The following is a 24,910-nucleotide window of genomic DNA, read 5'->3' on the forward strand; positions in this document are numbered from 1 at the left end:
TGGCACATTTTTATAGAAAACTGCAGAATAAGTGATTTGTAATGAGCATTAATGACTCTGCTGTTGGGACGCGGATAAATGTTTCCAAATCTGATGGAAAATATGGTGAAGATATCTTAAAGACGGGCTGCAGTTTATGAATATAACAAAGTACTGATGTTGGGACGGAAAGTTATTACCAATATGTAGACTGTTTATTGGAATTACTCAGCATATTTATAGGTTTTTTGGGGGGGGAAACAAATCATTTAGGTTGTTGAATGTGGAAAAGTATTGCCAGAGTACATAAACACTGATGCTGTAGGATGTTCATTGTATTCTTATCTATATTATATTTTAATTATATTTCCTACTTTTTTTGTGACATTCTTATGCCAAATTATTAAACCTTTTTCACCATTTTTTTCTATGCACACTACACCACAACTTCTCTAAGACATGTTGAAGACGATGCGCTGGCATTTTTTATGACGAGCAATCACATGATTCCAATATAATTTTTTCATGATTATTTATGCCAACACATACATTTCCTCTTTATTAAACACTCTGCAGGAGCTCTGGAGGACCAGACAAAGGTAAGTGTTACTTGTCAATCAAAGAACGGTGTAACATCATGTTAACCACCGTGTGATCACCCAAATACATAAAAAACTGTCCAGAATTGGACAAAGTGTGTAATATATGAACACAGAATAAAAAGTTAAACAGTAAACTGTTGAGCAGCCAGTCATAACTCTCTCATGATACATATTTCACACTAATTTATAACGCATTTCTTATGACATGGTATACTATACTTTTTAAAATATCTTTCAACCACATACTTTGTCGCGAGGTTTTTATTGATTTCTTACTATATAATTACTTTATTTGCTTTCATGAGTGTTTTTATGACTCTTTTATTTTGACAACATAAATATTCCTTTTTATAGAAAATGTGAACCTATACTATGACTTTTGTTATGACATACTATGATTGATTATGTTTTATATATGCCTTTGACTTCTTCATAAATGTTTGACTATACAATGACTTCTTTTCCAAATACCATAATAGGATTATTTTATGACTTTACGATACTATACTCAGACCTTCATATGTTCTTTTTCTTATAGGACACATACAATAATATGACTTTTATTGAAAATGTTAATAAAAAGAATCCCCTCAATAAAAATGAACACACACACACACACACACACACACACACACACACACACACACACACACACACACACACACACACACACACACACACACACACAGAGCTCCAGCTCGACTATTTTTCACCATTGGGTGAATATTTATGAAACTAAAGACATTAATATTTCCCTTCGTGGTCTTGTAAATCAGTGCTGTGATCCTGACTGAACACCAGAGCTCTGAGTCTTTAAATAAATATGAAAAGGAATAGATGGAAATATTGGGAAAGACTTAAGTTTTTTAGTTGAAAGTTTAATGAACCTCAGAGTATTCGCTGTGGCTTTTTGCAGAGGTATGAACATCGATGCCAATCTCATATCTGTGTTGTATTAATATTCTGCAACCAGGAGGCTGTGGAGAATAACTCCACCTTCCAGCAGCTACACAGCGAACATCTGGACAAGAAACAGTTTGCAAGTTCACCTCTGCAAGAAGTAAACTTTATGTTTTATGTTGAGGATTTAAATTATTTATTCAGTGATATTTAGAGATGCTGATCAGTGGATTCTTTTTTTGTTTTATTTCATCTTTAAACGGAGGCCGGCTAGCTGTTGTGTTCAGCTAACCGTCTCCAGACTGTCGCTTCATACCGAGTGTACAAACAGAGGTATCAACCTTCAGGAATTTAGCATTTCACCCAAGACTACACTTCAAAGAAAATGACTTTTCTCATGAATTACAATTAACAAACTAAACCAAATTGCTTAAAACCTGAGAATTAAAACTCAACTGAAGTTGAATAGTTGAGAAAAAAACAGACAAAACTCCTCAGTGGAATATTAGAAAAACCTGTCTGACTTTACTGTGGGCCAAGTTTTCAAAAGAACGGTTACGTATTAATTAAACCTTTTCTTAAACCGTTGGAACCGGCACTTTGAAAACCTCTAGAAACAGAAAGGCTTCATCTATTGTGGGCCTCGTTTCATAAATACACATTTTCATGTTTTTGTGAGTCGGTGCTGCATCTGCTTATGCTTGAAAACATTTAAGTTGTGAGAAAAAGGAAGAAAAAAAATAAAAGTGAACACGTCCTTCACAACCTTGACAAAGTCAAAAGTAATTTAGATTCAGGAGGCTCGCTCCGGGGCATCTTTTCTTCTAATTTTATTGACACGAAGAGCCGAAGGTCAGAGTGCTAACAAGACACATCTCAAGAGTTTCTCCCTTTTCCTGTCTTTTTAGAAAGTATGTGCGAGTCCGAGTTAACCAACTGCTGCGCTCTCATTAATCACACAGAAAGCAGAGGAACCAGAGGGAGCTGTCCTACATCCCATGGACACACACACACACACATTCAATCCTTAAAATAACTGGGCCCCATCATAAATAACACCAGAAAACCTTCTTTTATTTTTTAATAAGGCTGCAGCATTACTCAACACTTCACAGCGCTCAATCCAGCTAAAATAAGAGCAGCAGAAGAAAGAACAAAGAAGTGGTGAGACGGCGCGATGCGCGAGCTGTTGAATGGATACAGCAGTGATTGTTTCATCCTCTCCGTGTGTGTCCGTGTGTGCGTTACTGGCCCTGGAGGATATGCAGCATTTTTCAGGCTTAATCTGACTTCATGTGATGATAGACGCACGGTGGCGTTCGGAGCATCCAGCCAGCCGTAGAAACACGATGCAGTTTAATGTGTTTATTTTTACTCAAACATCGTCAAATCAAAACCTTTGTTCCTCTAACAGCCGGCGTCTTGATGCTAAATGCCACCGGAGACGAAATAGTTTAACTAAAATTGGACCGCGTGAGCGGATATTCAGCATGACCAATCAATGTTGCAGTGTTACATAACCAGAAACGTGTGTTGCATATCTCTATTAGCTCCATATTTGGTGAGTTTCAGGTTTTCTGACTCCGCTGATGAAAATCCTGAAATCCAAGCTGAACAGATCAAAAATGCAGAGGCCAAAAAAGGTATGTTGTCATTTTGAGGATACATTTTTTTTCCAGCCCAGACTGAACAGGTATGTAGAGGAGTGTGAGAGAGTTCCTGCAGGTTGTTTGTTCAGAGGACGGATGGAGCACATGGAGATGAGACGTGGAGAGAAGGCGTTGGAGGAAAATAAACCAGTCGAGAGAGAGAGAGGAACCAGTGCTGAAATAGTATTTTTATTAAATACTTTTAAGATCCAATTTTTCGAAGAATAACAAAGCTATGATGAAGACCAACTAACACTCAGACAAACACTTGATAGTCGTCAATTCATGGTTGTATTTCATTGTACATCATGATCATGCAAAAAAACTCCAGCATCCATGTGAAGGCTGGGGGAGAAAGCGCAGCCCAATAATATATCATTACAACGCAGGGAAAACGCTAACATCGAGGGCCTCATACCAAGCTACGGCTCCTGAATCCTTTTTTTAAAAATTTTGCGTTTTTTTTTTTGTGTTTTTTTGTTGTTGTTTGTTTTGTAATATATTTTTCATGTCACCTATTCAACATTCTGGATGGAGGATATTCTTATTTCAAAAGATGCAAATATCATATATTAACACTAGGCTCCATCCTTATTCAGGTAGGTACATGGTAGAAATGTGTAACTGAAACATGCATATAACTAGGTCTCCGCTCTGGTTCAACAGTGTAGGTCACACAAACCTGCACACCCACACCAACTCGTCCTCTGGCTTTCACAACTCCTCTCAACTGAGCAGGCACCTTTTATACCCTCTTTTTGGGGTAGATTACCCTTTTAAAATAATTTAGTCTTGATCAAGCTATGATCACTCAATCTGTAATTTGTGTTGTCTTTGCTTCCTCCCTCTTTTCCCTTTTTTTTCTTTTCTTTTTTCAATGTACATCTTTTCCTGTGTACGAGGGAGAGTGCAGAACTCCAGCTTGGCAGATCGGCAAATTACCAAACGACAAGTTAACAGCAACAGCGACGACAACGAAAAAACTCAAACCAGTAACACGGGAACAGAGAAACGACAGAGAGCGGTACAAATAAACATCTCAAGAGCAGGAGGGGGGCTCGTTGGTACATGGAGGGCGAGGGGGAAGGGAGGGTATCTGAGTGAGGGGGCGGGGCTTAAGATACGACCGTCGAGAATGGATGGAGACGTTTAAGCAGCACGGCAAGGGTGGCACCTTGGTCACACAGCAGTGGTGCAGATATGTTACAAAGCCTAAACACACCACCAGGCGTGTGTGTGTGTGTGTGTGTGTGTGTGTGCGTGTGTGCGTGTGTGCATATGATATAAAGAGACGGCTCACAGCATTGTGGGATCAGGAGTTAAGAACACTACGATGGAGGTCTTCACGTTGAAAAACGATTCTTGAAGCAAAAAGGTAAAAAGGTCAAACTATATTTGAACCGGTTTATTTTATTCCTCGTCCCTAAAAACAGTTTTACGGCCACGGGATTAAATCTGGTAGCCCACACGAGTGTTTATTTATTTTGTCGTCAATGATGGAGAGCTACCGATATTTTTTTTTTTTAAAAAGGAAGTACTTTCAGGAGTAGAATTAAAACAAATTATAATTGTCGGAGGTAAACGTAAACTAGGCCGGGGTCACGGAGGTCATGGGGCGGTTCCCGGATGCACAGGATGAGTGTCTCTTAGATACATGTACATATATTACACTTTTCTACATATATCTATACACACACTGTATTTACACAGTGATTATAAACAAACCAGGCCCTTGCAGAAAGCAGAGAAAAGGAGTGGGAGGGTTAAAAGATCGTTTAAGAGGGAGAAAAGAGGAGAGAGTGGGGACGGGTGAATGAGGGAGAGCGGACGGGCAAACATGCAAAACGCAGACGCCTTTCCCGTCCCGCTCTCTCCCTCCACTGCATACAGACGACACAACGTGTTCACACGTTAGCTTTAAACTTGCACAATTAAATCCCTCTTTTTTTTTTTGCTTTAAAAAAAAGGAGCCTTGAATATAGGATCATTCAGACAAAGAAGAAAAAAAAAAAATAGGCTTCGGTCATTCACAGAAACGCAAACGGAACAAGGACGTTAAAACACAACAGAAACACGTAACCTCAAATAAAAACACCGGCCCCTCCCAACAACAACAACAACAACAAGATTTTCCGTTTCGGTCGGAAAAAAAAAAAAAACAAGCACACAAAACGAAAACACATAAAAACACATAAAAAGCCTAAAGTTCTACACTTTGGTGCTTCATGTTTTTGATATCAAGTTTCTCTCGTCATCAAGTTCTCTGACTGAGCAGACTTGATTTCCCCCCCCCTCTAGAATTCAGATGGGGAGCTCTCCCTACATCTTTACACCAACGTCCGGGTAAACGAGCACAACACTTTCTACCCGGTAATCCCTAGAATGCCAAAACATGTGTCCAAAATCTCAGCTGCTTAAACCTCACGCTCCCTTCTGTTCCTCCCTTATTAGATAGTGAATATAAATGCTTGGTTGGGTTTTGGTGGTTTTCTGGTACATCTAGTCATAATTTACACAGCATATTCATAACTCATACTCATTAACTGTCACAAGTTCAACTGTAAATCCTCTCCTCACGCAGGACGTCTCATGTCGCGCGGACAGAAAAAAGATGGCTGCCGTGGGGAGGGATAGAGGGCAAAGACTCGCCCTCCAATCAGGCGCCAGATGCATGCATCATCCCATGGGGGCGGTGTCTTGTGTTCAGCCGGCCCCCAGCAGGTCAAAGGGGGGACAGGATTGGTTGGTATCGTGGAGAGGGATGCGATCTTGCCCGGCCGGGCTCCTGGCACTAGCCACTCCACGCAGAGGACGTGCCTCTTAAAACACGCTCGCTGAAAAAAACTGCCCCCCAAAACACACACTCCAGTAGACTGGAGGCTCAGGACCACTGGAGGGGAGAGAGGAGGGACAGGCCGGAACGTCAATTCAGAAACGAGACAAACTAAATGTTAAATGTATAATTGAATTGGTTCAGTGTAGCAGGTGGAGTACTAGAAATACGTTATTCAATGTATACTAGTGCTTGCTTTTAACTTAAAACCACTTAATATAGAATGTGTATGTGATTAATTAAAGAATCTGTTTAATTACTCTGATAACAAATGGCTGTATTTGTAGAAAGGGGATACCAGCTCAGTGAAACTAGACGTCCGCGGGTCAGATTTGTGTCCAGTGGCGGGAAACCAAAGCGTTTCTACTCAGTGACTTTCGCAATGTGTGCGAGAGGAGTACCTGATCACTGTAGTGGTGCAGCGGGAGCTCCGGAGCAGTGGAAGTGAACGTTGAGCCACTTGCCCTCGCGGCGATGCCACACCCTGGTCTCCTCCGATTGGCTGGACCGGGGGCGGCCCGTGGTGTCCACAAACTGTGTGAGCCGGATGTAGGCGATGCACGCGGCCTCCTCGCCAATCAGGTGCACGTGGGGGTTGAGCAGGGTGGTGTGCACCGGCTTGCTGTTCTTGCTTAGCACTGGGTGGAATAAAGAGAGACGCACCAAGTAAAATACCACACGGGCTGGAGTCTGAGGGTTTGAACCGTGGTTTTGAGTTGCACTTCTTTCCTGTATGTCGTGTTTTTGTGGTTTAACTGTAAGGAACTTCAAATCCAATTTATTTATATTATAATTGTTATCTAATATGTTACGATTAGCTTTAATTAACTGAATATCTGTTAGTTCACAGTAATTAGCAGATGGAAGAAAGATTTACTTGATATTTCCGAAAAAACTGACTATTTTCTGGTGAGTCGAAACGTCACTAAAAAATTAAAAAAAAACTCAAATGCATTGTGTTTGCATTATGTGTGCGTTTGTGCGCGCATATGAGGAGACTCACAGTTTTCAAAGTAAAACTTGTGGAAGTCCATGCCCTCCACCAGGTTGCCCAGAGCTTCGGGTTCAAAAGACGTGAGTCCAGGATCACAAATCCTCCTGAGAAAGAGCGGCGAGAAGGAAGGACGAGTGAGAAAAGTAGGACGAGAGAACGGAGGAACACGAAGGCAAAGCGCCAACATAAAGACAACTCTAATGAATCCTGTTAGAGCATTAACTTGATTTGACGTCTTGCAGAAAGCACTGAGTCACTTGCTTTTCCTTATGCGCACTCACGTGTAGGCATCGAAATCCCCATTGTTGATCGCTTCAATCAGCTGCTCCGTGATCTTGATGATCTCCTGTTTACGAGCTGCAGAAAGAACAAGAGAGACACAGACAGACGGACAGAAAGACAGACAGGCGGTAAATGGTGAGAACGCTGTTAGGAGGCGAGACAACAATTAACTATGTGGTGGTTTTGGCTTGATGACATTTTCGCTCATCACTTCCAGCTCCTGCCTTCCCCTTCAGGCTCTCTGCGTCTGTGGCTGCAGCTCGACTCTCCTCTTTAACCTCATCACTCAGTCACAAGCAGCTTACCAACTGCAGCTCGACCTCATCACTGTCTGTCGCTCTGCTTCTCACCTTCTGCACGACACAAAAACTGACTAAACACTTGTCTCTGCTGTGTGAGCACACACTGCCACCCAAACAAAAACATCCCACTCGTAAACAACACAGGCCGAGTGAAACAAACACAAAAGTACACTCAAGAACCACTTGCTTGCTTTTTCTAGGGCTTTCAAAACACAGCGTTTTCAAAAATAATGACGACTGAGCAACGTCGCCATGCTCACTATCCACTGAGGCGTGATAGAACGCTCCAGAAAAAAGACAGCAAGTGGACTTTGAGCTTAGATTAATACAAATTAATAACCAACCATTAACTAACTTCTGCAACTTTTCAGACTTAGAACTTAAATGGCATGATGTGGGTTTATTTTTAAAGTATAGTTAAGTAATGAATTAATAACAGTTCATATGTTTCTAGTCTCCCACTAACAAAGCCATAGTGGTGGAAAAGTGTTCTGCTATTTCTATACATTTTCCCCGATCTTAGGAAACCGATGCTAGAGTAACTTTTCCACACATTACAGATACAATTTAAAATGTCAATGAAAACAAAAGCAATATTAAAAGAGAAAATGCTGACAATATTCTCCATTTCTCGTCCCATCAAAAAGACCAAAACCAAGAATGAACTGATCTGAACAAACATTATTCCACAGATAATAATTCCAACATTAATGAAAACTGGCACTGTAGATCATTTTTGACCCAATGCCACACAAACTGTCCTGCTGCCTTAAATACTCAATAGAGCATGAAATGTGTATTAATCCACGGCTGAAAATAGTCCCCAACAAATGAACTACTAAATCCTGTTTCAGCCATGTTTTCCCAAAAAAAAAAACACAGTGCCCAGCTGTTCCAGGATATTACTTTACCTTTGTATAAAAATATAATTTATTTTGAAGATGTACATATTCATTGCTGTTTTCACAGACATGGAAGTCAATAAGTATTGAAGCCAACTGAAACATTGTCGGTATTGGTCTTTTGGTGGAACCATGACTGGTGCTTCATATACACATCAAGCACCAGTCTCATCCTTTTCTCAAGTGATTGTCCTTATTTTGGTCATTTTCTTTATTCCTTGCAGTTAATATAAATTTACTCTTTCGGGACCTGAACATGTATCAAACCAGCTGTTATTGGTCCGATACATGTGGAGTTATTCGCCTCATTTCAAGTCTTAAAAACGGAAGAAAATGAACCAAAAACAAGTCAAACGTTTTGAGAGAGTCTCCAGATTCAAACCCCCACAAATGACTCGTTATGACATTATCTGCAAGCATTTCTGAGAAAACTTTCATTTCAGAGATGCAAGGTTTTTAGTGAGCAAAAGCTACAGTGATTGGACGACAAGGAATGCTTTAGTCAAGTTAGTCAAGACTGCTCTTACTCTGCTTAGTGTTGCTTAGAGCAGCGACAGTGTTGCTCCCTAGCGGAGCGGCAGGCATGGAGGACTGTGAGTACTCAGAGTCAGGGCAGGAGCTGTTGCCCGTGCTGTTCCATGCCATGCGCTTTACTTCATGCGGTGGAACTGAAACACACAACGGATGGTCAACAAACAGGAAACACATGGGTGGATGACAGAAACGTACATGTGATCATCCACACACACAGACTCAAAACACACACACACACACACACACACAGATCATGCAATAAAATATGTGACGAAACCGAATGAGACAAAGTGGATGCGGGTCAGTGTTCAGTAAGGAGTGAGACAAACAAAAGAGTTAGTGTGGGTTTCTGACAGACATGCAGATGGGTAACATGAGGACGCGATGGCAGCTGGAAGCGAGATCAGCGGCGCTGGTTGTGATGCTGTGTGATGTGGAAGTCATTCAACTGCCCGCTCCGCTCACGTCAACTGGGCTCTTAATGCTCATGTACATTAACAAAGCCTCGTCCGACGAGCTGCAGCACCCGGCGGACAGACAGGATCGAAGACGTTGTGTGCCATTAGCTCAAGTTATGCCCGTGTGGAAACCTTTGCGTGTTCGGGAAGTACTGAATGGGAGTGGAGGAATCGCATAGGAGAGGAGGAAAGAGGACAAGGAGGATATTAGATTGTCCCCTTTGGTGCAGGTGTGTCTGACGAGAGCAGGAGGACCAGAGGTCAAGAGAGGAGAGGAGAGATTAGAGCGTAGGAGGGCAAAGAGGCGGGGTAACGACAGTGTCGGAGAGAGAAATGGAGAATACATTAGAGAAGATTAAAGAACATAACGGAGAATAAAGCATCAAGAGTAGAGAGGGGAATGGAGGAGAGCATGTGAGGACAAAACCTGATGCCCTGCGGGGTGAACGGTTCCAGTAAAGTCAGACAGGCTGAAGGGCCTGTCAGACTAGGAGGCCGGTTTAGGACACACAGCTGCAAGGTAAGCAAGGCCTGTCACATTAGGAGGACAAGGGAATAGATGCTGTGATCACCAAAAACACACACACGGACACTCTCACACACACACAGTCACACACACATTTCAGGGTTCCCACAGTGGCCCTAATGAAGCGTTTCTTTTTTTTCTAGGCGTCTGTGACCTATAAAATTAGTCCTTGTCGTTTGTTCTGCGCGCAGTGACGTTTAGTCCAACTAGTGAGGCTCAAGTGAAGATTATAATAGTACAGTATTAATGGACACAACTGGAAATGACAGTCTGCAATCTGTGTAAAACCAGTTGTAAAATGAAGAGACTAATTTTTGTAGATTTAGCTTAATGATTCTGATAACACTGCACTCAGATTTTTAACATTTTACAATGCTAATAACTGTTACATTTGTAAAAGGCAAGGCGGTGTTTTCAGATTTGTAGCTGTACCTGGCCAAGTTTTATTGTTCATTGACTTTCACAGTGAGATATACAGAGTTTAAATTTAGGAAAACGACATTGGTGTTGGATCAGATAAGCTTTTATTAAACTGTTGCAATTTTGATACCATGTGTTACACAGGTTTGGTGCACAAAAAAAAAAAAACATTGGCAACTCAAGAATTTATGTAATTGATAAAAATGTAATCCCATAGAAAAAGTTCTACTGTAAATTGGTACCATCTAAATGTTAAGCTATCAAATACATATATGGATTCCCTGAATTGAGTTGTTCAAATTCTTAAAACATAATACCACTAATACAAATTCCTAAACCAGTGGGAACCCTCAAAAACAGCTTGGTGGATCAGAGTGAGGAGGCTCAAAGATGTAAGATTGCCAGTGACTACAAAAAGCCAGGGTGGGAGTGGGGGTGAGAGGGGTGAGGGGAGGAGGGGGGTGTTAGGTCCTTGCCAGTGGCGACCGTGTAGCTTCTGGTTGCCATGGATAGACTTACTGGCAGGTGAGCTTTGAGGTGAGGGCAGAAGTGGGGGCATCTCCTCTGTGGCGCTGCTCTGACTCTGCACCGAACTGTCCGCTAGAACACACACACACACACACACACACACACACACACACACAAAACGCAGCCAGACACACAATAAAATACATTCATATACACACACACACACAAACATACATCACAGGCACAGTCAAGAGTGTGAGAGACATGTGTTGCGTCTCCGCACGACTGCCAGTCAAATGCACACACTTTACTAGATGGGAGAGAGACAGAGAGAGTGGATCAGAACAGGAACTAAACACTTGACCACCGTTCCTACCTTTCATCTCCTCCTCGTCGTTGGTGGTGTTGCTCTCCGTTGATCCCTGGAGTGCAGAGACGAAAAAAAGAAAGATGCTGAAATTAACATGGCCCGCTCCGAGGTCCAACATTCCCGAGACCGGAGCAGCCGGGGAGACGCTCGGGCTTTCACACGGACAGACGCACACATCTCACCTTGACTCCATCAGGAGGGTTGTGCACCACGGTGCTCTGAGATTCCTGCGATGCAGAACACGAGTTAATCCAACACGTCAGAACCCTGAACCAGTGCTTCTCAAGTGGGAGCCATACCTCAGCCGTTTGGTCTCAACCCAACACTCATTCATAGAATCGGAGGTTGGACTGGGAGAAGATTCATTTTGGGCTACAACCAATGATTACTTTCATTATCAATGTTTATACCTAATGCTCCTAATTTCCCAAAGCGGTATGTCATATTTTAATTGCTTCTTTAGTCTGTTCCGACTGTGAAACCAAACAGTGTTCATGTTTCCTATCATAGAAGGTTAAGAATATCACAATAAAACATGTTCACGTTTGAGAAGCTGGAACAATTTATTGATTAATTGATAGTCGCAGATTCATTTTCTGTTGATTAACTTGTTGACTTTAACTGGAATCACACTGATGACATCATGAAGGGCTTCTTAAGCTTAAATGATTAAATTATGGAGAAAAATGTAATTAAAAGCCAAGTTTGGTTTCATATTTATCTCGGGCTGCAACTCACAATTATTTTACTCATCGATTTGTCTGCCGATCTCTTTCATGATTTAATTTTCCTCTTTGGTTTACAAAATGTCAAATTTTCTCACAATTCTTTTTTTTATCCAACTGAAAGACATTCTTTTAAAGATTAGAGAAGCAGAGAAAAGCAGCAAACCCTTGAATAAGAGAAGCTGCAACAGGAGAACCGATTGCATTTTTCCTTCCTTCATCCATCAAGTTAAACAAAATCTAAAAAGTTGCTGATTCATTTTTAGTCTGTTTACTAATCAATTATTTGTTTCAGCCCTCGTTTCATCCGATGTAATACATACAAGAGGGACGCAGTACTTTGAATTAAGCGTCAATAATTTATGCTTTTTAGCATACGTTTGCAACTATGCAAGAATCTAATATTCTGATATTGATTTCAGTCATATAACTCAGACCCACGGCCTTCTTTGGGGTTCTGCACCACCAGTTGAGAAGCAGACAGTGTAATATGTATCCATACTGGTACAATATGAAATATGCAATGCATGCTATTAAAGCATCCTAAAATGACAACATGCTAGTACTGGACGAGAGCACGATGAAAAGACGTTCGGCAGTATTCTGAGGATGTCAATGGGGATGGTAATGGTGACGATGTAAACAGGGTGGAGGGAGAGACATGGTTGGATGTTAGGCTAGCTGTTAGCAGGGCGGTGTTGACTTTAGTGGGGAAGGGATAGCTGGTTAAGCATGGGGGATCAGCGAATACCACAGAGGCCATTTCAGGATGAGAATAGATTAGACTTAGATATCATCCAAACCAGGACAGTTATCTTTGCTGCCACTTCAGAGGCATAACACCATGTACAGTTCATGCTCTTTAGAAAACCTAAAAAAGTGCACATGTGCAGCCTAAAATTCAAAGTGACAAGCACTTTGAATAAATACAAAAGTTTGACATATATGTGCAATTCAGGAACACATGTGCACCTTGCAGGGTAGGAGGCGGGGGCATGGGGGGAGAAAAATGGGCAGAGCAGGGTATTGCTGGGTCAAGGGATGTTACAGTGCAACATATCCTGTGCGGTAGACGAAGGATGCCAAGCAGCAACTATGACGATGGATGAGGCACAACGGGCAACTCGGCAACTACTAGTTAGGGTTAAGAGGCGGGAATCCAACACTGCGGCGGCCTACTGTACCATCTGGGCGTTGGTGGCCATGTTGGTGTCTTTCATGGCATTGATGGCGCTCACTATACTGTTCTTACTGTTGTTGGTAGAAGGCTGGGACGAGAACGCAGACACCCAAAGTGAACACATACGTTACACACACGCACACATGTCGATGCATTAGAATTAGACCTTTTAGGTGAAGAGGAGAGCGGGAGGGGGGTGGGGGGGTAATGTTGGTCGAGGCTCCCAGGCTGGTGAGAGCTAACAGGGTAAATGAGAGGGCGAGTGCCACAGAATGGCCTCTAGATCATCCTTTTAACTGCCTCACTAACTCTCTATGCCTCCGCCACTTAACTGCACAGAGAGACCCCTGGGGCATGGGAGAAAGAGAGGGGAGGTAGGAGAGAGGAGAGAGGAAGGGAGGGAGACGCTAAATGGCAGCAGAGGATGACGGACACTGCTCGGAAAAGAGAGGAGCAAACCTCCGACTAAGAATAAAAGATGAATGAATCAAACCTAAATGTGACTGAAATTGGAGGAATAAACATTTAAACCGAGTTTCTCAAACTTGGATGAGCTAAAAAAGGAATGAGATCTAAAAACAGGTCACAGAAAGGTTGAGAAACCCTGCGCTGGTGCATAATCCCTTATAGAAAGGAATGGGGAATTTAAGCCAAAAGAAAACTGTATTTAAACTGACAAAATAATTACGGCGTGAAAAAGATATTCCTCAACATGATACCAGGAAGATAATGTGAGCTTGAGAATGTCACCGAGCGGTACAAAAAAAGAAGACAAGGCAAAAGAAAAAGGGGGTCAGCTAATGGAGGAGAGACCGGACATACTATAGGAGAACAAAAGAGGGCAGCGAGGTGACGGGACAAGCTTACCTTAGCAGAATCCGACTTCTTGTTGAGTAAACTTTTGCATGCTGTAATAGAAAGAAAAGAATAAGGATGATAGAAGGGAAGAAAAAGGGGTTCATGTTTACTGTTGCAAACAGCTTCAAAGCCAATCCATCAGCTCTTTTACAGCTTTTAATAGAAATCTACAACTTAAGCAAAAACCTAGGTCTACAATTTGTCATATCAATGCAACCTCCATAGTTGGGTTTTTAAGGCAGAGTAAGTCTAGATGTTCCCACAGAATAAAATGCATTTAATGGATTTCTCTGGCATTTTTTTTTCCTTTGGCTGTACAAGCTGCTACACTCTGCAAAACCCATTCTCCTCATAATCCATTCATTGCCATCTGGGGAAAAAAAAAGTAACCTGAGAGCAAAGTAAACTTCCTAAATCCATTTCCTGTCTGAAAGACCCCGGTAGATCTAAAAAGAGAGTGATGGTCAGACTCAAACTGCCGCCAGGATTGACGCCGATGAGCTTGGTTAATGTAAAAACATTGATTTCCTTTAAGGGCCTCAGTCACTTTTCCCCTCAGTCTAAAGCTCTCAACTGTCGGTTGCTTCCTTTTCTCTAATTTTCTATTCACACACATGTTCCAAAAAAAAAAAATCTTATCTTGCGTTTCTTACCTTCCAAAACAGAATAGGAGAAGGAAAGAGGGGGACAGAAGGGAGGGTTGAAAAAGAGGTCTTAGTATTTCAATACAGGAGTGTGGAGATAAGGGGCACAGCATTTACAACAGCAAACGATATCAAGTGACAACTCGTGGCTCTTTAATCTTGGCTGTTGTGTCGACACGCAACTTCTATCTTGGGCCGGTCATGCAGCATTCAAAGAAAATAAATTATATCTAAATATAAAAGAAACAGTCTCATTCCTCTACCAGGAAGAAGAGAGCGGATTGTTCAGTGCACAAACATCCGCTCTCAACGCGGCTAAATCTTCTACACAACAGCCATCAAGGCGCCAATTGTGACAGCATGGGAACACCACCTGCACATGCTCTCTCAAATCCGTCATTCACGTCCTCCCGAAGAGAACGATCACCAATTTCACATGACATGATGGGTAAAGTCAAGATGACCCTCAGTGGGAGGGGTGCACCACTCGAAAGACACATACCAGCTTGATGATGAACAGATGAGGACGGATTAGAGAGCATCTCAAGTTTTATCTCCCGAAAACAATTTACGAGTTATAACCACATGAAAGGCAAACATTTCACAAGAAACCTACAGAAACGCACATTACTGTCACATACTTGCTGTAATGAGATTAAAAAAAGGCAACATCATGAGGAAACTGCTATGCATTGTTTCAGCCATACTATACTGAGCTCTGCAAGAACGCAGTTATAGTATACAAATAAAATACAATCATTTTGAAATAATGAGTGATGGAGGACCAAAAGCCCCACCAGAAAAAAACATTGGGTTGGACGATTAAAAAAGGAGGAGCGCTGAGGAGTCCAATCTGGAATGATGACGTCACACATGAGTTACGAAAACTTACAAAACAGTCGACTTGGTCCAGTCCTCGTGAGGAAGCCCCGCGGTCGGAAGGGCTATAGCTGACAATCAAACCACCACAGCGTACCAATCACACATACCAGCCCTTTCACCTTTATCCTAGCTACACACAGATCCTAGTTTCCTATGGAGAGATTCATGTACACTGTAGAGCAAAGAACATTTTCACGTCTGAAAGAAGGCGACAAGAAATCCAGTCTGCTCCACACTGTCTGTTTCTAAAGTACTCATCCATGGAGCCACCATCGGAATCGCCGACCTTCACCACCCGGCAGATTGAGAGCAGAGTCTGATTTTAGTACTTTCAAAACAAAAAAAGACACCATCCTTCTGTTCATGGAGAATAAAGTGAACACGTCAGTGGGTGTTTGACAAACGATGGTTTGTGGCATTCCTTCAAAGAGACATTAAGGCATTTTTTTGAAAGTACTAAAACAGTCCTCAGGAAGGGGGAGATGAGACTTGGGATGCCTTTTACCTGAATGTATTCACCTGGAAGGCTGCACAACGGTGATGGTTTCAGCATCAGCAGCAAAGGCGGCACCCCCATCCTCCGCTTCAGTCTAAACATCTCCCCCAGCTTCTCAACATCCGCCTCTTCCCTCCCCACCAGACCCAGGTTCGACGATGGCAGCACGCCAACCCAGCTCTTGCCGGCCCCCTGCAATGTCAGTTCCCTGCCCCAGAAATACATGCCCCTCCTCATCCCCTGCCCCAGTCTGCCCTGTGCTCAGCCGGGGGGAGAGCACAGGGGTGCATGGGGTCAGCTGGAAGTCAGGATGGAGCTGGCTAGAAGTGATTACATAACTAAGTTGGGAGATGAAATGGGGGGTGGGGGGGGTAATGAGGTCGAGGCTGAGTGATGGTGAGGTTTAAATGTAAAAAAAAAAAAAAAAAAAAAAAAAAAAGCACTTTGGAGTGCATGTTGAATTGAATCGATTAGCATTAAGTGATGCTGATGTGCATGATTGTGTGTATAAAATGTGATATCTTTGCAAAACAGCAAAGACAACAAGTATCTATGTGACCCTATATTAACAGAAATGTGTGCGAGTATGCATGCATGTGTGAATATCAATGAAGATGTGGCCGAGTCTGCATGCAGGAGTGTGTGGGTTAGAATGGGGTCCCACCCTGTCCTATGAACCAAAGAAGTAAGCTGTGTGTGGAGAGGAAGTGGACGGGCGTGTCTCTGGGACGTACCTTCCTGAGCCAGTGAGGCCGTGGAGGAGGCGGCAGCAGCAGAGTTGGTATGCTGCCGGCCCACTATTGGACAGAAATGCTACAGTTGGGAGGTGCTAATCAAATTAGACTGCTCGATCTCGCTCTGTTCAAATCGTGGGCCTAGAAAGCTACAGGGCGTGCTGGCTGCAGCCCAGACGCATCACAAGGTTTGATAGAAAAGGGCTAAAGCAAAGACGTGCACCCTTGTGGTTTCCTAGGCCCAGGGTTGAAATCATTAGCCATCGATTGGCCAATTACTTAGAGGATGAGAACAAAGCTTCAAGGAAAACAAGTCACTCTCAGCAGACTGGGATAAAAACACAGAATCTTAGCAGTCACCTTGCCCCCAACATAAACATATCTAAAAAGGTCTAATTCCCTCTCAAACATACAAAAGCTCCACGGGCAGCAGAAAAAGAGACACACACAAACACACACGCACACACACACAGGGAGAGATACATTAGCATGAACATAACAGCTGCATATAATCTGGTACATGAAATAATATCACGTTAGCCTACGCACATATATCAGGATAAAATGCTCTCATTACCAATTCATTGTTTCTACTATGATTCTAAGGACCTTTCAAATCAATTTGAATGTTGTAAGCAAGTATAATCCTGTGCGCACACAACATTGTTATTTTGAGGATGGGTGTGTGTGGTGAGGGGGTTAAAAGAGGTGCAGAGGACTCTATCCACTCTCCTTTCGCCTCCCCCTCTGCATGCGCTACGTGGGAGGCTGAGGGCGAAGGGCACACCCACCTGAGAAGTTTCTGGACACCAGCATGGTGGTGAGAATGGCTCCCTGGAGGAGGAGAGGAAGGAGGAAAAAGACAGAGAGAGAGAAGTGAGGGAGGTATAATGAGTGCAAGGAGTTTTGTTTTATTTAGCAGGATTTCAGTTGTTCTTCACTGCTCTGTCTTCATCTCTAATGGGACAGTAATATTTTTATCCCTCTGCTTTTTTAACAGCAGCGACTTCATCACAGCGTCGTTCTTTTTAAAAGCCAAATCCAGTCAAGGCTGATTCTTTGTTCTGTCAAACCATATCTTATATCAAAAAACATGTGATGTATTGTAATAATGGCGAGATGCTTTGTTAAATGGTACGTCTTCACATCTTCAAGTCCAATTACATATTCTTCTATCCAAACTAATTGAAAAAACAAAACAAATTACTTGGCATGTACGACTATGTGAATGCAAACTACAGCAACTAGGGTTGGGTCGTTTGAATGTTTCAATACTGCTGCTGATACGAAAACAACGTTCCTGTGCCCATGCCAAAGCAATATCTCACATTGGGAAGTATAAATACATTTTCTACAAAAAATAAATAAATCAAAGAATGAACCAGACATTTCACCCCAGCTTTCAGTACTCAACAGGTTGTGATACTTAATGCTAGGATATCAAAAAGTAGGGAGATTAATTTCTAACTGGCAAAAGGCAGGTTTATTAAAAATAAGCATATTTACAAGTCGAGGGGTTCTGAAAACAGAAAGGCAGCAAATCAAAGTTGAAGATGAGTACCTTGAGTTTTCGACGAGCGTTGAACTTGCGGAGACACTCGACAGTTTCCTGTCTATGCATCATGGATGCCACTGTAGAGCGGTGCTGCGGGAGAAAAACACAAACAATTAAAAGACAAACTGGATATGTTTGCACAGAATTGTAGTTACTTGAATGTTATAATACAGTAAATATCTAATTAGTGTCATGTGACAATGTTTTGAATCCAGATCTGGTTATGCACACATATTTGTAACATTCAGTGTAATTCTAATAATTCTGAGGTGTTTTCTATGAATACTTACGCAGATCCAGGGGTGTTTGAGGGCCTGATCGGAAGTGATTCTCTTGGCTGGGTTAATGGTCAACATCTGGTTGATCAGGTTTTTCGCCTCTGGTGTCACTGTGTCCCACTCAGGTGACGGGAACTGGGAGAAATTATGAAAGTACGTGCGACAGTTGGGAAGGAAGGAAGGAAGGCGGGAAGGGGGATTGGAAACAATACATGTTTCCTGAAAGACTCGTTAGGAGTCTGCATATTTCTGGCTAATCAACAACATCTGGGGATCAAGTCAAGATATGAGAACAAAACTGCTAATTGTTTTTGGATCAACAGGAATCAAGCTTCTGTTCCAGATTTTTAAACCATGTTTTTATTCAGAGTAAATTCCCTACAAATAGGCTGAGTGAAACTTCCCCAGTGACTCTGGAAGCAACGTGACTTGATTATCCAGAGACTGAGAAAGGAGGATACCCCCTTTTCTGGTTCTCTGTCTCTCTCATACAATCTCTCTCGCTCTCATCCACACACACACACACACACACACACACACACACACACACACACACACACACACACACACACACACACACACACACACACACACACACACACACACACACACACACACACACACACACCTCTGCAATGCGTCAGGGAGGCCCAGATAGGATCAATAGCTCTGGACCAGCTCTCAATTGGACACTATTAAACATTCAAAAACTGCTTAGCAAACCCCTGCACTGCACCCTTCACAAGTATACACTGAACACACACACAGACAGAACACTTACATCGTATGCCCCAGCTTTGATTTGCTGATAGAGTTTGTGTTGATCTTCATCCCAGAATGGAGGATATCCAACTAACAAGATATAGAGAATAACACCTGACAGAATACAAAGTGAGAAAAAGAGATCATGGTACATGTTACAGTCGAAAATTAGGAAAGGCAACTTGATTCATTTAGCATATTTCTTTTTAAGTAAACAAATTATGCGTCACATTAAAATGCATGCAGCAAAAAGAAACAATAACAATATAATTAATTTAACACAGCAAAATGCTTTTTTTTCGAGAGAGAAAGAGACACTTCACGTGAGGCTAAATTATTTTTTTCAAAAGTTAACCTGCCTCAGATTCATCATTAACCATTTACTTTAAGAAAAAAGAATAATCTACCTTCAAATGGTAAGAAATTGGTCAATTTGACACAGTCTGACGTTTGTGTCCCACCATTGTAAAGCAACATGCGGATTGCAACAAGTTTTTAGCCCAAATCTCACCGCAAGCCCATATGTCCACAGGCTTCCCGTAGGGGTCCTTCCTCAGGACCTCCGGGGAGAGATAGCCAGGGGTGCCCGCGAACCCTGCCGGCCAGACAGACCACAAGACACGATTAACTGGCGCCTTTGAGCAGCTATGTGAATGGTTCAGATGATAGTGACCTATTGGACTCCAATGCAAGATCAGATGATGACAGCGTAGAGTCACAAGCAAATGCTCGTTAATCATCCCGGACAGCCAGCCAAATGCTGGCAGCTCGGCTGTTAGCCAAGACACAATGGCCTAAGCATGAACTGGACGGCGTCTGTGAGCCTCTTAAGCAATGCTCACTCAAATATTCTTTGGCTTCCAAGTGGGCGAGTGAGTGGATGTTTGGCTCTACAGATCTACTGTAGGAAATATGGTCTGTTTAGCACTCGTAAGCTTAAACATGAAAAACTATCGAGGGCTAAACCCAGATAGAATAACAGATCAGGTTATGGTCCAGCAAATTTGATAGCGCGTGTGTGTGTCACTGTTTATGTTTCTTACCAAACCAAGCCTGCTGGTCTCCTTGCACTTCAATAGCAAGGCCAAAGTCTGCCAGCTTCACTGCAGCTCCCTTCATCTTACTGGCCAACAACAGGTTCTCCGGCTGAGAGACAAACACACACACATGGTGAAGCAGAATGTATGACAAGAGATCAAGACAGTGAGAGACGGATAGTGACAGGCGATCTTCAGCTAAGCTCTTTTCTTAGAAATATTTATATTTGATGTATTCGACACAGCTCGTGTGGGGGTAAAGGTGTGAGAAAGCGATGGAAAGACGGAGGATGTAGAGAGAGAGGATGAGTGGTTGTGAATCTCCACAACGCCTTATATGGGCATGTGTTCGTAGCCATGGAAACCACTCGGGGAGTCATTTAGGCAGCGCTGCAGACTGCATGCTAAATGGAAAGTGTACTTAGTGAGCGGCCGCGTGTGTGGCAGCGTTCTAAATGGCCGTTGTTTGGGCAGGAGGACATAAATGGCCACAGCAAAAAGCCCACTCAGGATAAAAGGCCAACAAATCAGACGGGCAGCTCGAGGTAATAGTGTTATTCTCCAACACAGGGGGCGCACGCACACGCACACGCACACACACGTGTGTCTAAGACGTCCCTGGAGGAGGTTGATTTTTTTTTTCTCCACGCCCTGCAGTCTTTGAAAAAGGTACAATTCAACACATTGTCAGTGTCCTTCCTCCCAGGGTTTTTATCACCTCCTCTAACTGGTGGAAGGAGGAAACTGGAGGTAGCAGAGACGCTCTCCTCTTCTCATATGAGCCTATCAGCTATTTAGGACGACTTAAGCACCTCCCCCGCTGCTCCATGGGTGGATGTGATGTCACATAGGTTGTCCTGGCAACTCTGGAGGTTCATCTATGTCTTCACCTCCTCTCTCATAATAGACCCCCTTCACAACAGCACAAAGTGTGTATTTGTGTGTGTGCGCGCTCATTGGCTGTTTGAGTCCTCGTCTTTTCTTCGCCATAGGTGTGAGACCCTCCCCTCCACCTGATGTGACGCACCATCTCTGTGCGCTCGACATACGTGCGTGCGTGGACGCAGAGTTCTGGTCAGAGACAGACGTGCCGACAGATCTGAGATCAGATAAGATGGGTGAACACAGTCGACGGCCGAGGGACGCGGCGTAGAATGTATAAGAGAGATAGGAGCCGAAATGCAGAGAGATAAAGATACGGAGAGATGGAGCAACCGAGAGCCATCTGTGTGTTGCCATGGCCACGAGCAGAGGTGTGTGTGTGTGTGTGTGTGTGTGTGTGAGAGAGTGAGTGTGTGGTTGTCACGGCAACGGGCAGCCACTCACCTTGAGGTCTCTGTGCACAATATCATGCTGGTGGATATGATTGACACTCTCCAAGATCTGACTAATGCAATGACTACAGAGAGAGAAAAGGGGAACAAACGAGAGAGAACGACGTGTCAGTCGGAGCCTTTCACTACACACAAAAAACACACGTCACATATACTCCAACATGATCTGAGAGTGTGTAAAAAAGGAAACAAAAAACATGATGTCGTCCTTTTTTACTACAGGATAAATAACATGAAACTAAAAATATTGTACTTTTAAAAAAAAAAAGAAGCTGTTTGAGGTAAGACGGCTTGAATACTGTCAGGGATGTGACAGCATAAAATAATAATTATATATATATATATACATCCATTTTTTTTGGGGACTTTTAGACTTTCCAACACTCAGGAGAAATGTTTGACTCATACGCGGAAACAATGCATCGTTTGTAGTTATCGAACATTTTATAAACCAAACAATCCAAATTATTAGTGGATCATTTAATAAAGAAAATATGTATTTTAACATGCTTGAAAACTAACCTCTATTACATTCTAAGACATTAGAGGTAATTAAGTTGCATTACAAACATTTACTATACAATCTATTATTTTTTAAAGACACAATCCAGGCACTGCAGTTCAAACAACCAATACTAAGAAATACGTGTGAGAGGCCTAACACGCCGCTGTCAAAACATTTCTATCCCAATAGCAATTTTAATAATGGGAGCATCTATTCAGCTGCTACTAATTCCATTATTTCCAAATACCGTCTGGTGAGCATGTTTTTACACAAGCCTTGTGATTGTGTTGGCTCATGATGGGTCTGGTTAAAATTGTCCCTTAAAAGACAGCATCTGACCACCTTCATAGTGTCCTATGCACTGTGGTGTCAGGCTCCACGATGCCACTACTTAAGGCTCATGTCATGTCTTGTGAAAGGTTAATGGGTCAAAGGTCAGGCATAGCTAGAGAGGTTTATACCATGTGGGTTGGTCCGTGTGTGTGTGTGTGTGTGTGTGTGTGTGTGTGTGTGTTTCTAAAGCCCCCCATGTATGCATGAACAGACAAAAAACCCTAATCCAATTCAACAGACTTCATAAGTTGCACACCACACAGCTACAGAAAAGAAAGGGAACTCTGAGAAAGAGGAAGTAGTGAGGAAGTAGAGAAACCGTACATGTCACAATGTCAAAAAATAGTGTAAAAGCACAATGTAATTGCACAATAACCAAGGTAACATCTTTAAATTGTTTATTTTGTCCAACCAACAGCCAGAAGCCCAAAGCTCTTCAATTCATAAGAAAACAAAATTGAAAGCAAAAACATTTCAAGCATTTTGTGTGGAGGGGGAGGAGGGGGGGGATTTTGGTCTGATAATGATGTGAAGAATTAATCAATTGTATATTGTTTCAGTATTACTTTGACGTAGAGGCAGGAAGGAGAGCGACGCATGTGGCAAAAGAGTGATTATGTTTCCGCACTTGTTGATGGGGATGCATTTTGCTGACAAAAATACAAGCAATACAATTATACCACTATCATTATTATTTTATATCCAGGAGAGTGTTTGTGTGCATAACGTTCAGAGCAGCCCCGCATGCAGTGCTTACCTGGCATCAGCCTCACTGTAGTACTCCCTGGCTACAATGTCTTCAAAAAGTTCTCCTCCTGTCACCCTTGAAATGGGAAGGATAGGAAGATAGAATAAAAGGGGGGTGAAAGCAGGAAGAAGAAAAAAAGAGGAGGCGGGGAGGCAAGAGAGAACAGTCTGTTAGCATACAGAAACCAACCGCAGCCGCACGCATGGATTAAATGTCACTGTGTGTGTGTTCTGAATATACTCACAGGTCAAAGACTAGGTAATGAAAGCCTTCCTCTGAAATGCTGTCATGGAGTCTCACTGCAAGAGACAGAGGGTGGGCAGTGAGACAGGAGGTTGGGTAAAAAAAGAAAAGAAAGAAGAATTGCTGCAGTGTTTTGGCTATTAAACCTTCTCATAAACTGAGGCTACGACTAAACGCAAAAATATTTTCAGCGAGACCTGGACCAAAAGCAGAGCTGGAGAAATACATGTCAACCACCCTGCGTATCGCTGTATTTCTCTCACCGCAGTGATGCAACTGTGCATCTGGTGGCTAATTAACTCCCATTTAATTAAACCCCACGTTCCGACTATTGAAACTGAATCTTGCATTTTCTTTATGAATTCCCAGATTGATTGCCATCGATCCAATATTCAGAAAACACGAGATCAGCGATAATGCAGACGAGCCGTCGATTGCGGCAGGGGGAGGAACAAACTAGCAGCCGTGTTGAAATGGTCAGGAGGAGAGTTAGAAAGTTAGGTGGTCAGCAGAGTTCGGCTTGGCCAAATAATGGAGCTCTAAGAACAAAAAGGATGTTGCATTAAGGTATATTACGATGAGTTCAAGCTCCACACTGTACAAATGACTATTGGGTTAAGGTATTGAAGGTAGAACGATAACATCATCATATAATTTTGCCCAATTTCAGACAATTTACTTTGGGTTTGGTGTCTGGAGCTTTGAATACCAGATGCTAAAAACAACCAGAAAATCGCCCATCGGTATCGGCCGATGGCTCATTAAAGATCAACAATTGTTTCTGCGTCAAAAAACATGCCAGGGGCATCTCTAATTTAGTTTGGGGTCAAATTACTGTCAGTTCAAAAAGCATCTTCAAAATAATTTCAAGACTACTGCATTATAGCCAACAGTTGAGCTACTGTGATTGTAGCTTGTGATCATCAGAAGGTGTGTTGAACCATCCTGCTGTTTTGTGTTGATAGTTATAAGCTCTGTTGTAGGAGCAGCCTGTCAAACGCACAACAAGTGTATTACAGTGGTTTCTTCTTTTACATGGTCTCCTTGATATATTTCAAATGTATGCGTTGACCACAAAAAAAAAAGCGCAGACTTTTTCAGGTATTCATGTAGATATTCATATTCATTTTGCTCTTACTTGATCGCAAGAGAGAGGATGGACAGTGAGGCAGAGAGAAGAAACCCTGCTGCTGTGTTTGACTGTTAAACTTCCCCATAAACTGTGACTATGAGAAAATGCAAAAATAAATAAATAGTTGAAGCGAAAACTGGACAAAGGCAAAGCTGGAGTTAAAGTCAATTAACAGTAAGAGCGTAATATGAAGAGGTATATGACATGCAACGAAGGTTTCCATTCGGAATAGGATCAGGATCAGT

General features: G+C 42.5%; 1 protein-coding gene across 12 annotated transcripts in view; it reads right to left on the bottom strand.

The window, feature by feature from the left end:
* Window positions 1–3,298: 3,298 nt before the first annotated feature.
* Window positions 3,299–24,910, bottom strand: part of LOC137789278 (calcium/calmodulin-dependent protein kinase type II subunit gamma-like) — a 32,673-nt gene continuing 11,061 nt past the window's right edge. Inside the window, exons 4-23 of one of the 12 annotated variants that reach the window (XM_068582683.1) lie at window positions 23,535–23,589; window positions 23,300–23,365; window positions 21,697–21,769; window positions 20,377–20,479; window positions 19,845–19,928; window positions 19,353–19,447; window positions 18,584–18,706; window positions 18,300–18,383; window positions 17,530–17,572; window positions 16,739–16,801; window positions 13,992–14,032; window positions 13,129–13,212; window positions 11,402–11,446; window positions 11,226–11,271; window positions 10,901–10,981; window positions 8,971–9,111; window positions 7,239–7,314; window positions 6,967–7,061; window positions 6,365–6,601; window positions 3,299–6,020 (exon numbers count right to left, since the gene is read on the bottom strand). In XM_068582683.1, the coding sequence (XP_068438784.1) occupies window positions 6,369–6,601; window positions 6,967–7,061; window positions 7,239–7,314; window positions 8,971–9,111; window positions 10,901–10,981; window positions 11,226–11,271; window positions 11,402–11,446; window positions 13,129–13,212; window positions 13,992–14,032; window positions 16,739–16,801; window positions 17,530–17,572; window positions 18,300–18,383; window positions 18,584–18,706; window positions 19,353–19,447; window positions 19,845–19,928; window positions 20,377–20,479; window positions 21,697–21,769; window positions 23,300–23,365; window positions 23,535–23,589 (1,631 nt within the window). In that variant the 3' untranslated portion in view covers window positions 3,299–6,020; window positions 6,365–6,368. The remainder of the gene's footprint in view (window positions 6,021–6,364; window positions 6,602–6,966; window positions 7,062–7,238; window positions 7,315–8,970; window positions 9,112–10,900; window positions 10,982–11,225; window positions 11,272–11,401; window positions 11,447–13,128; window positions 13,213–13,991; window positions 14,033–16,738; window positions 16,802–17,529; window positions 17,573–18,299; window positions 18,384–18,583; window positions 18,707–19,352; window positions 19,448–19,844; window positions 19,929–20,376; window positions 20,480–21,696; window positions 21,770–23,299; window positions 23,366–23,534; window positions 23,590–24,910) is intronic. The other 11 variants (XM_068582687.1, XM_068582684.1, XM_068582685.1 and 8 more) reach the window with 11 other exon arrangements.

This window comes from Clinocottus analis, unplaced genomic scaffold, assembly GCF_023055335.1.
Source record: "Clinocottus analis isolate CAN_PGR_092001 unplaced genomic scaffold, fCliAna1.0.p SCAF_19, whole genome shotgun sequence".
In the NCBI taxonomy this organism is placed as follows: Eukaryota; Metazoa; Chordata; class Actinopteri; order Perciformes; family Cottidae; genus Clinocottus; species Clinocottus analis.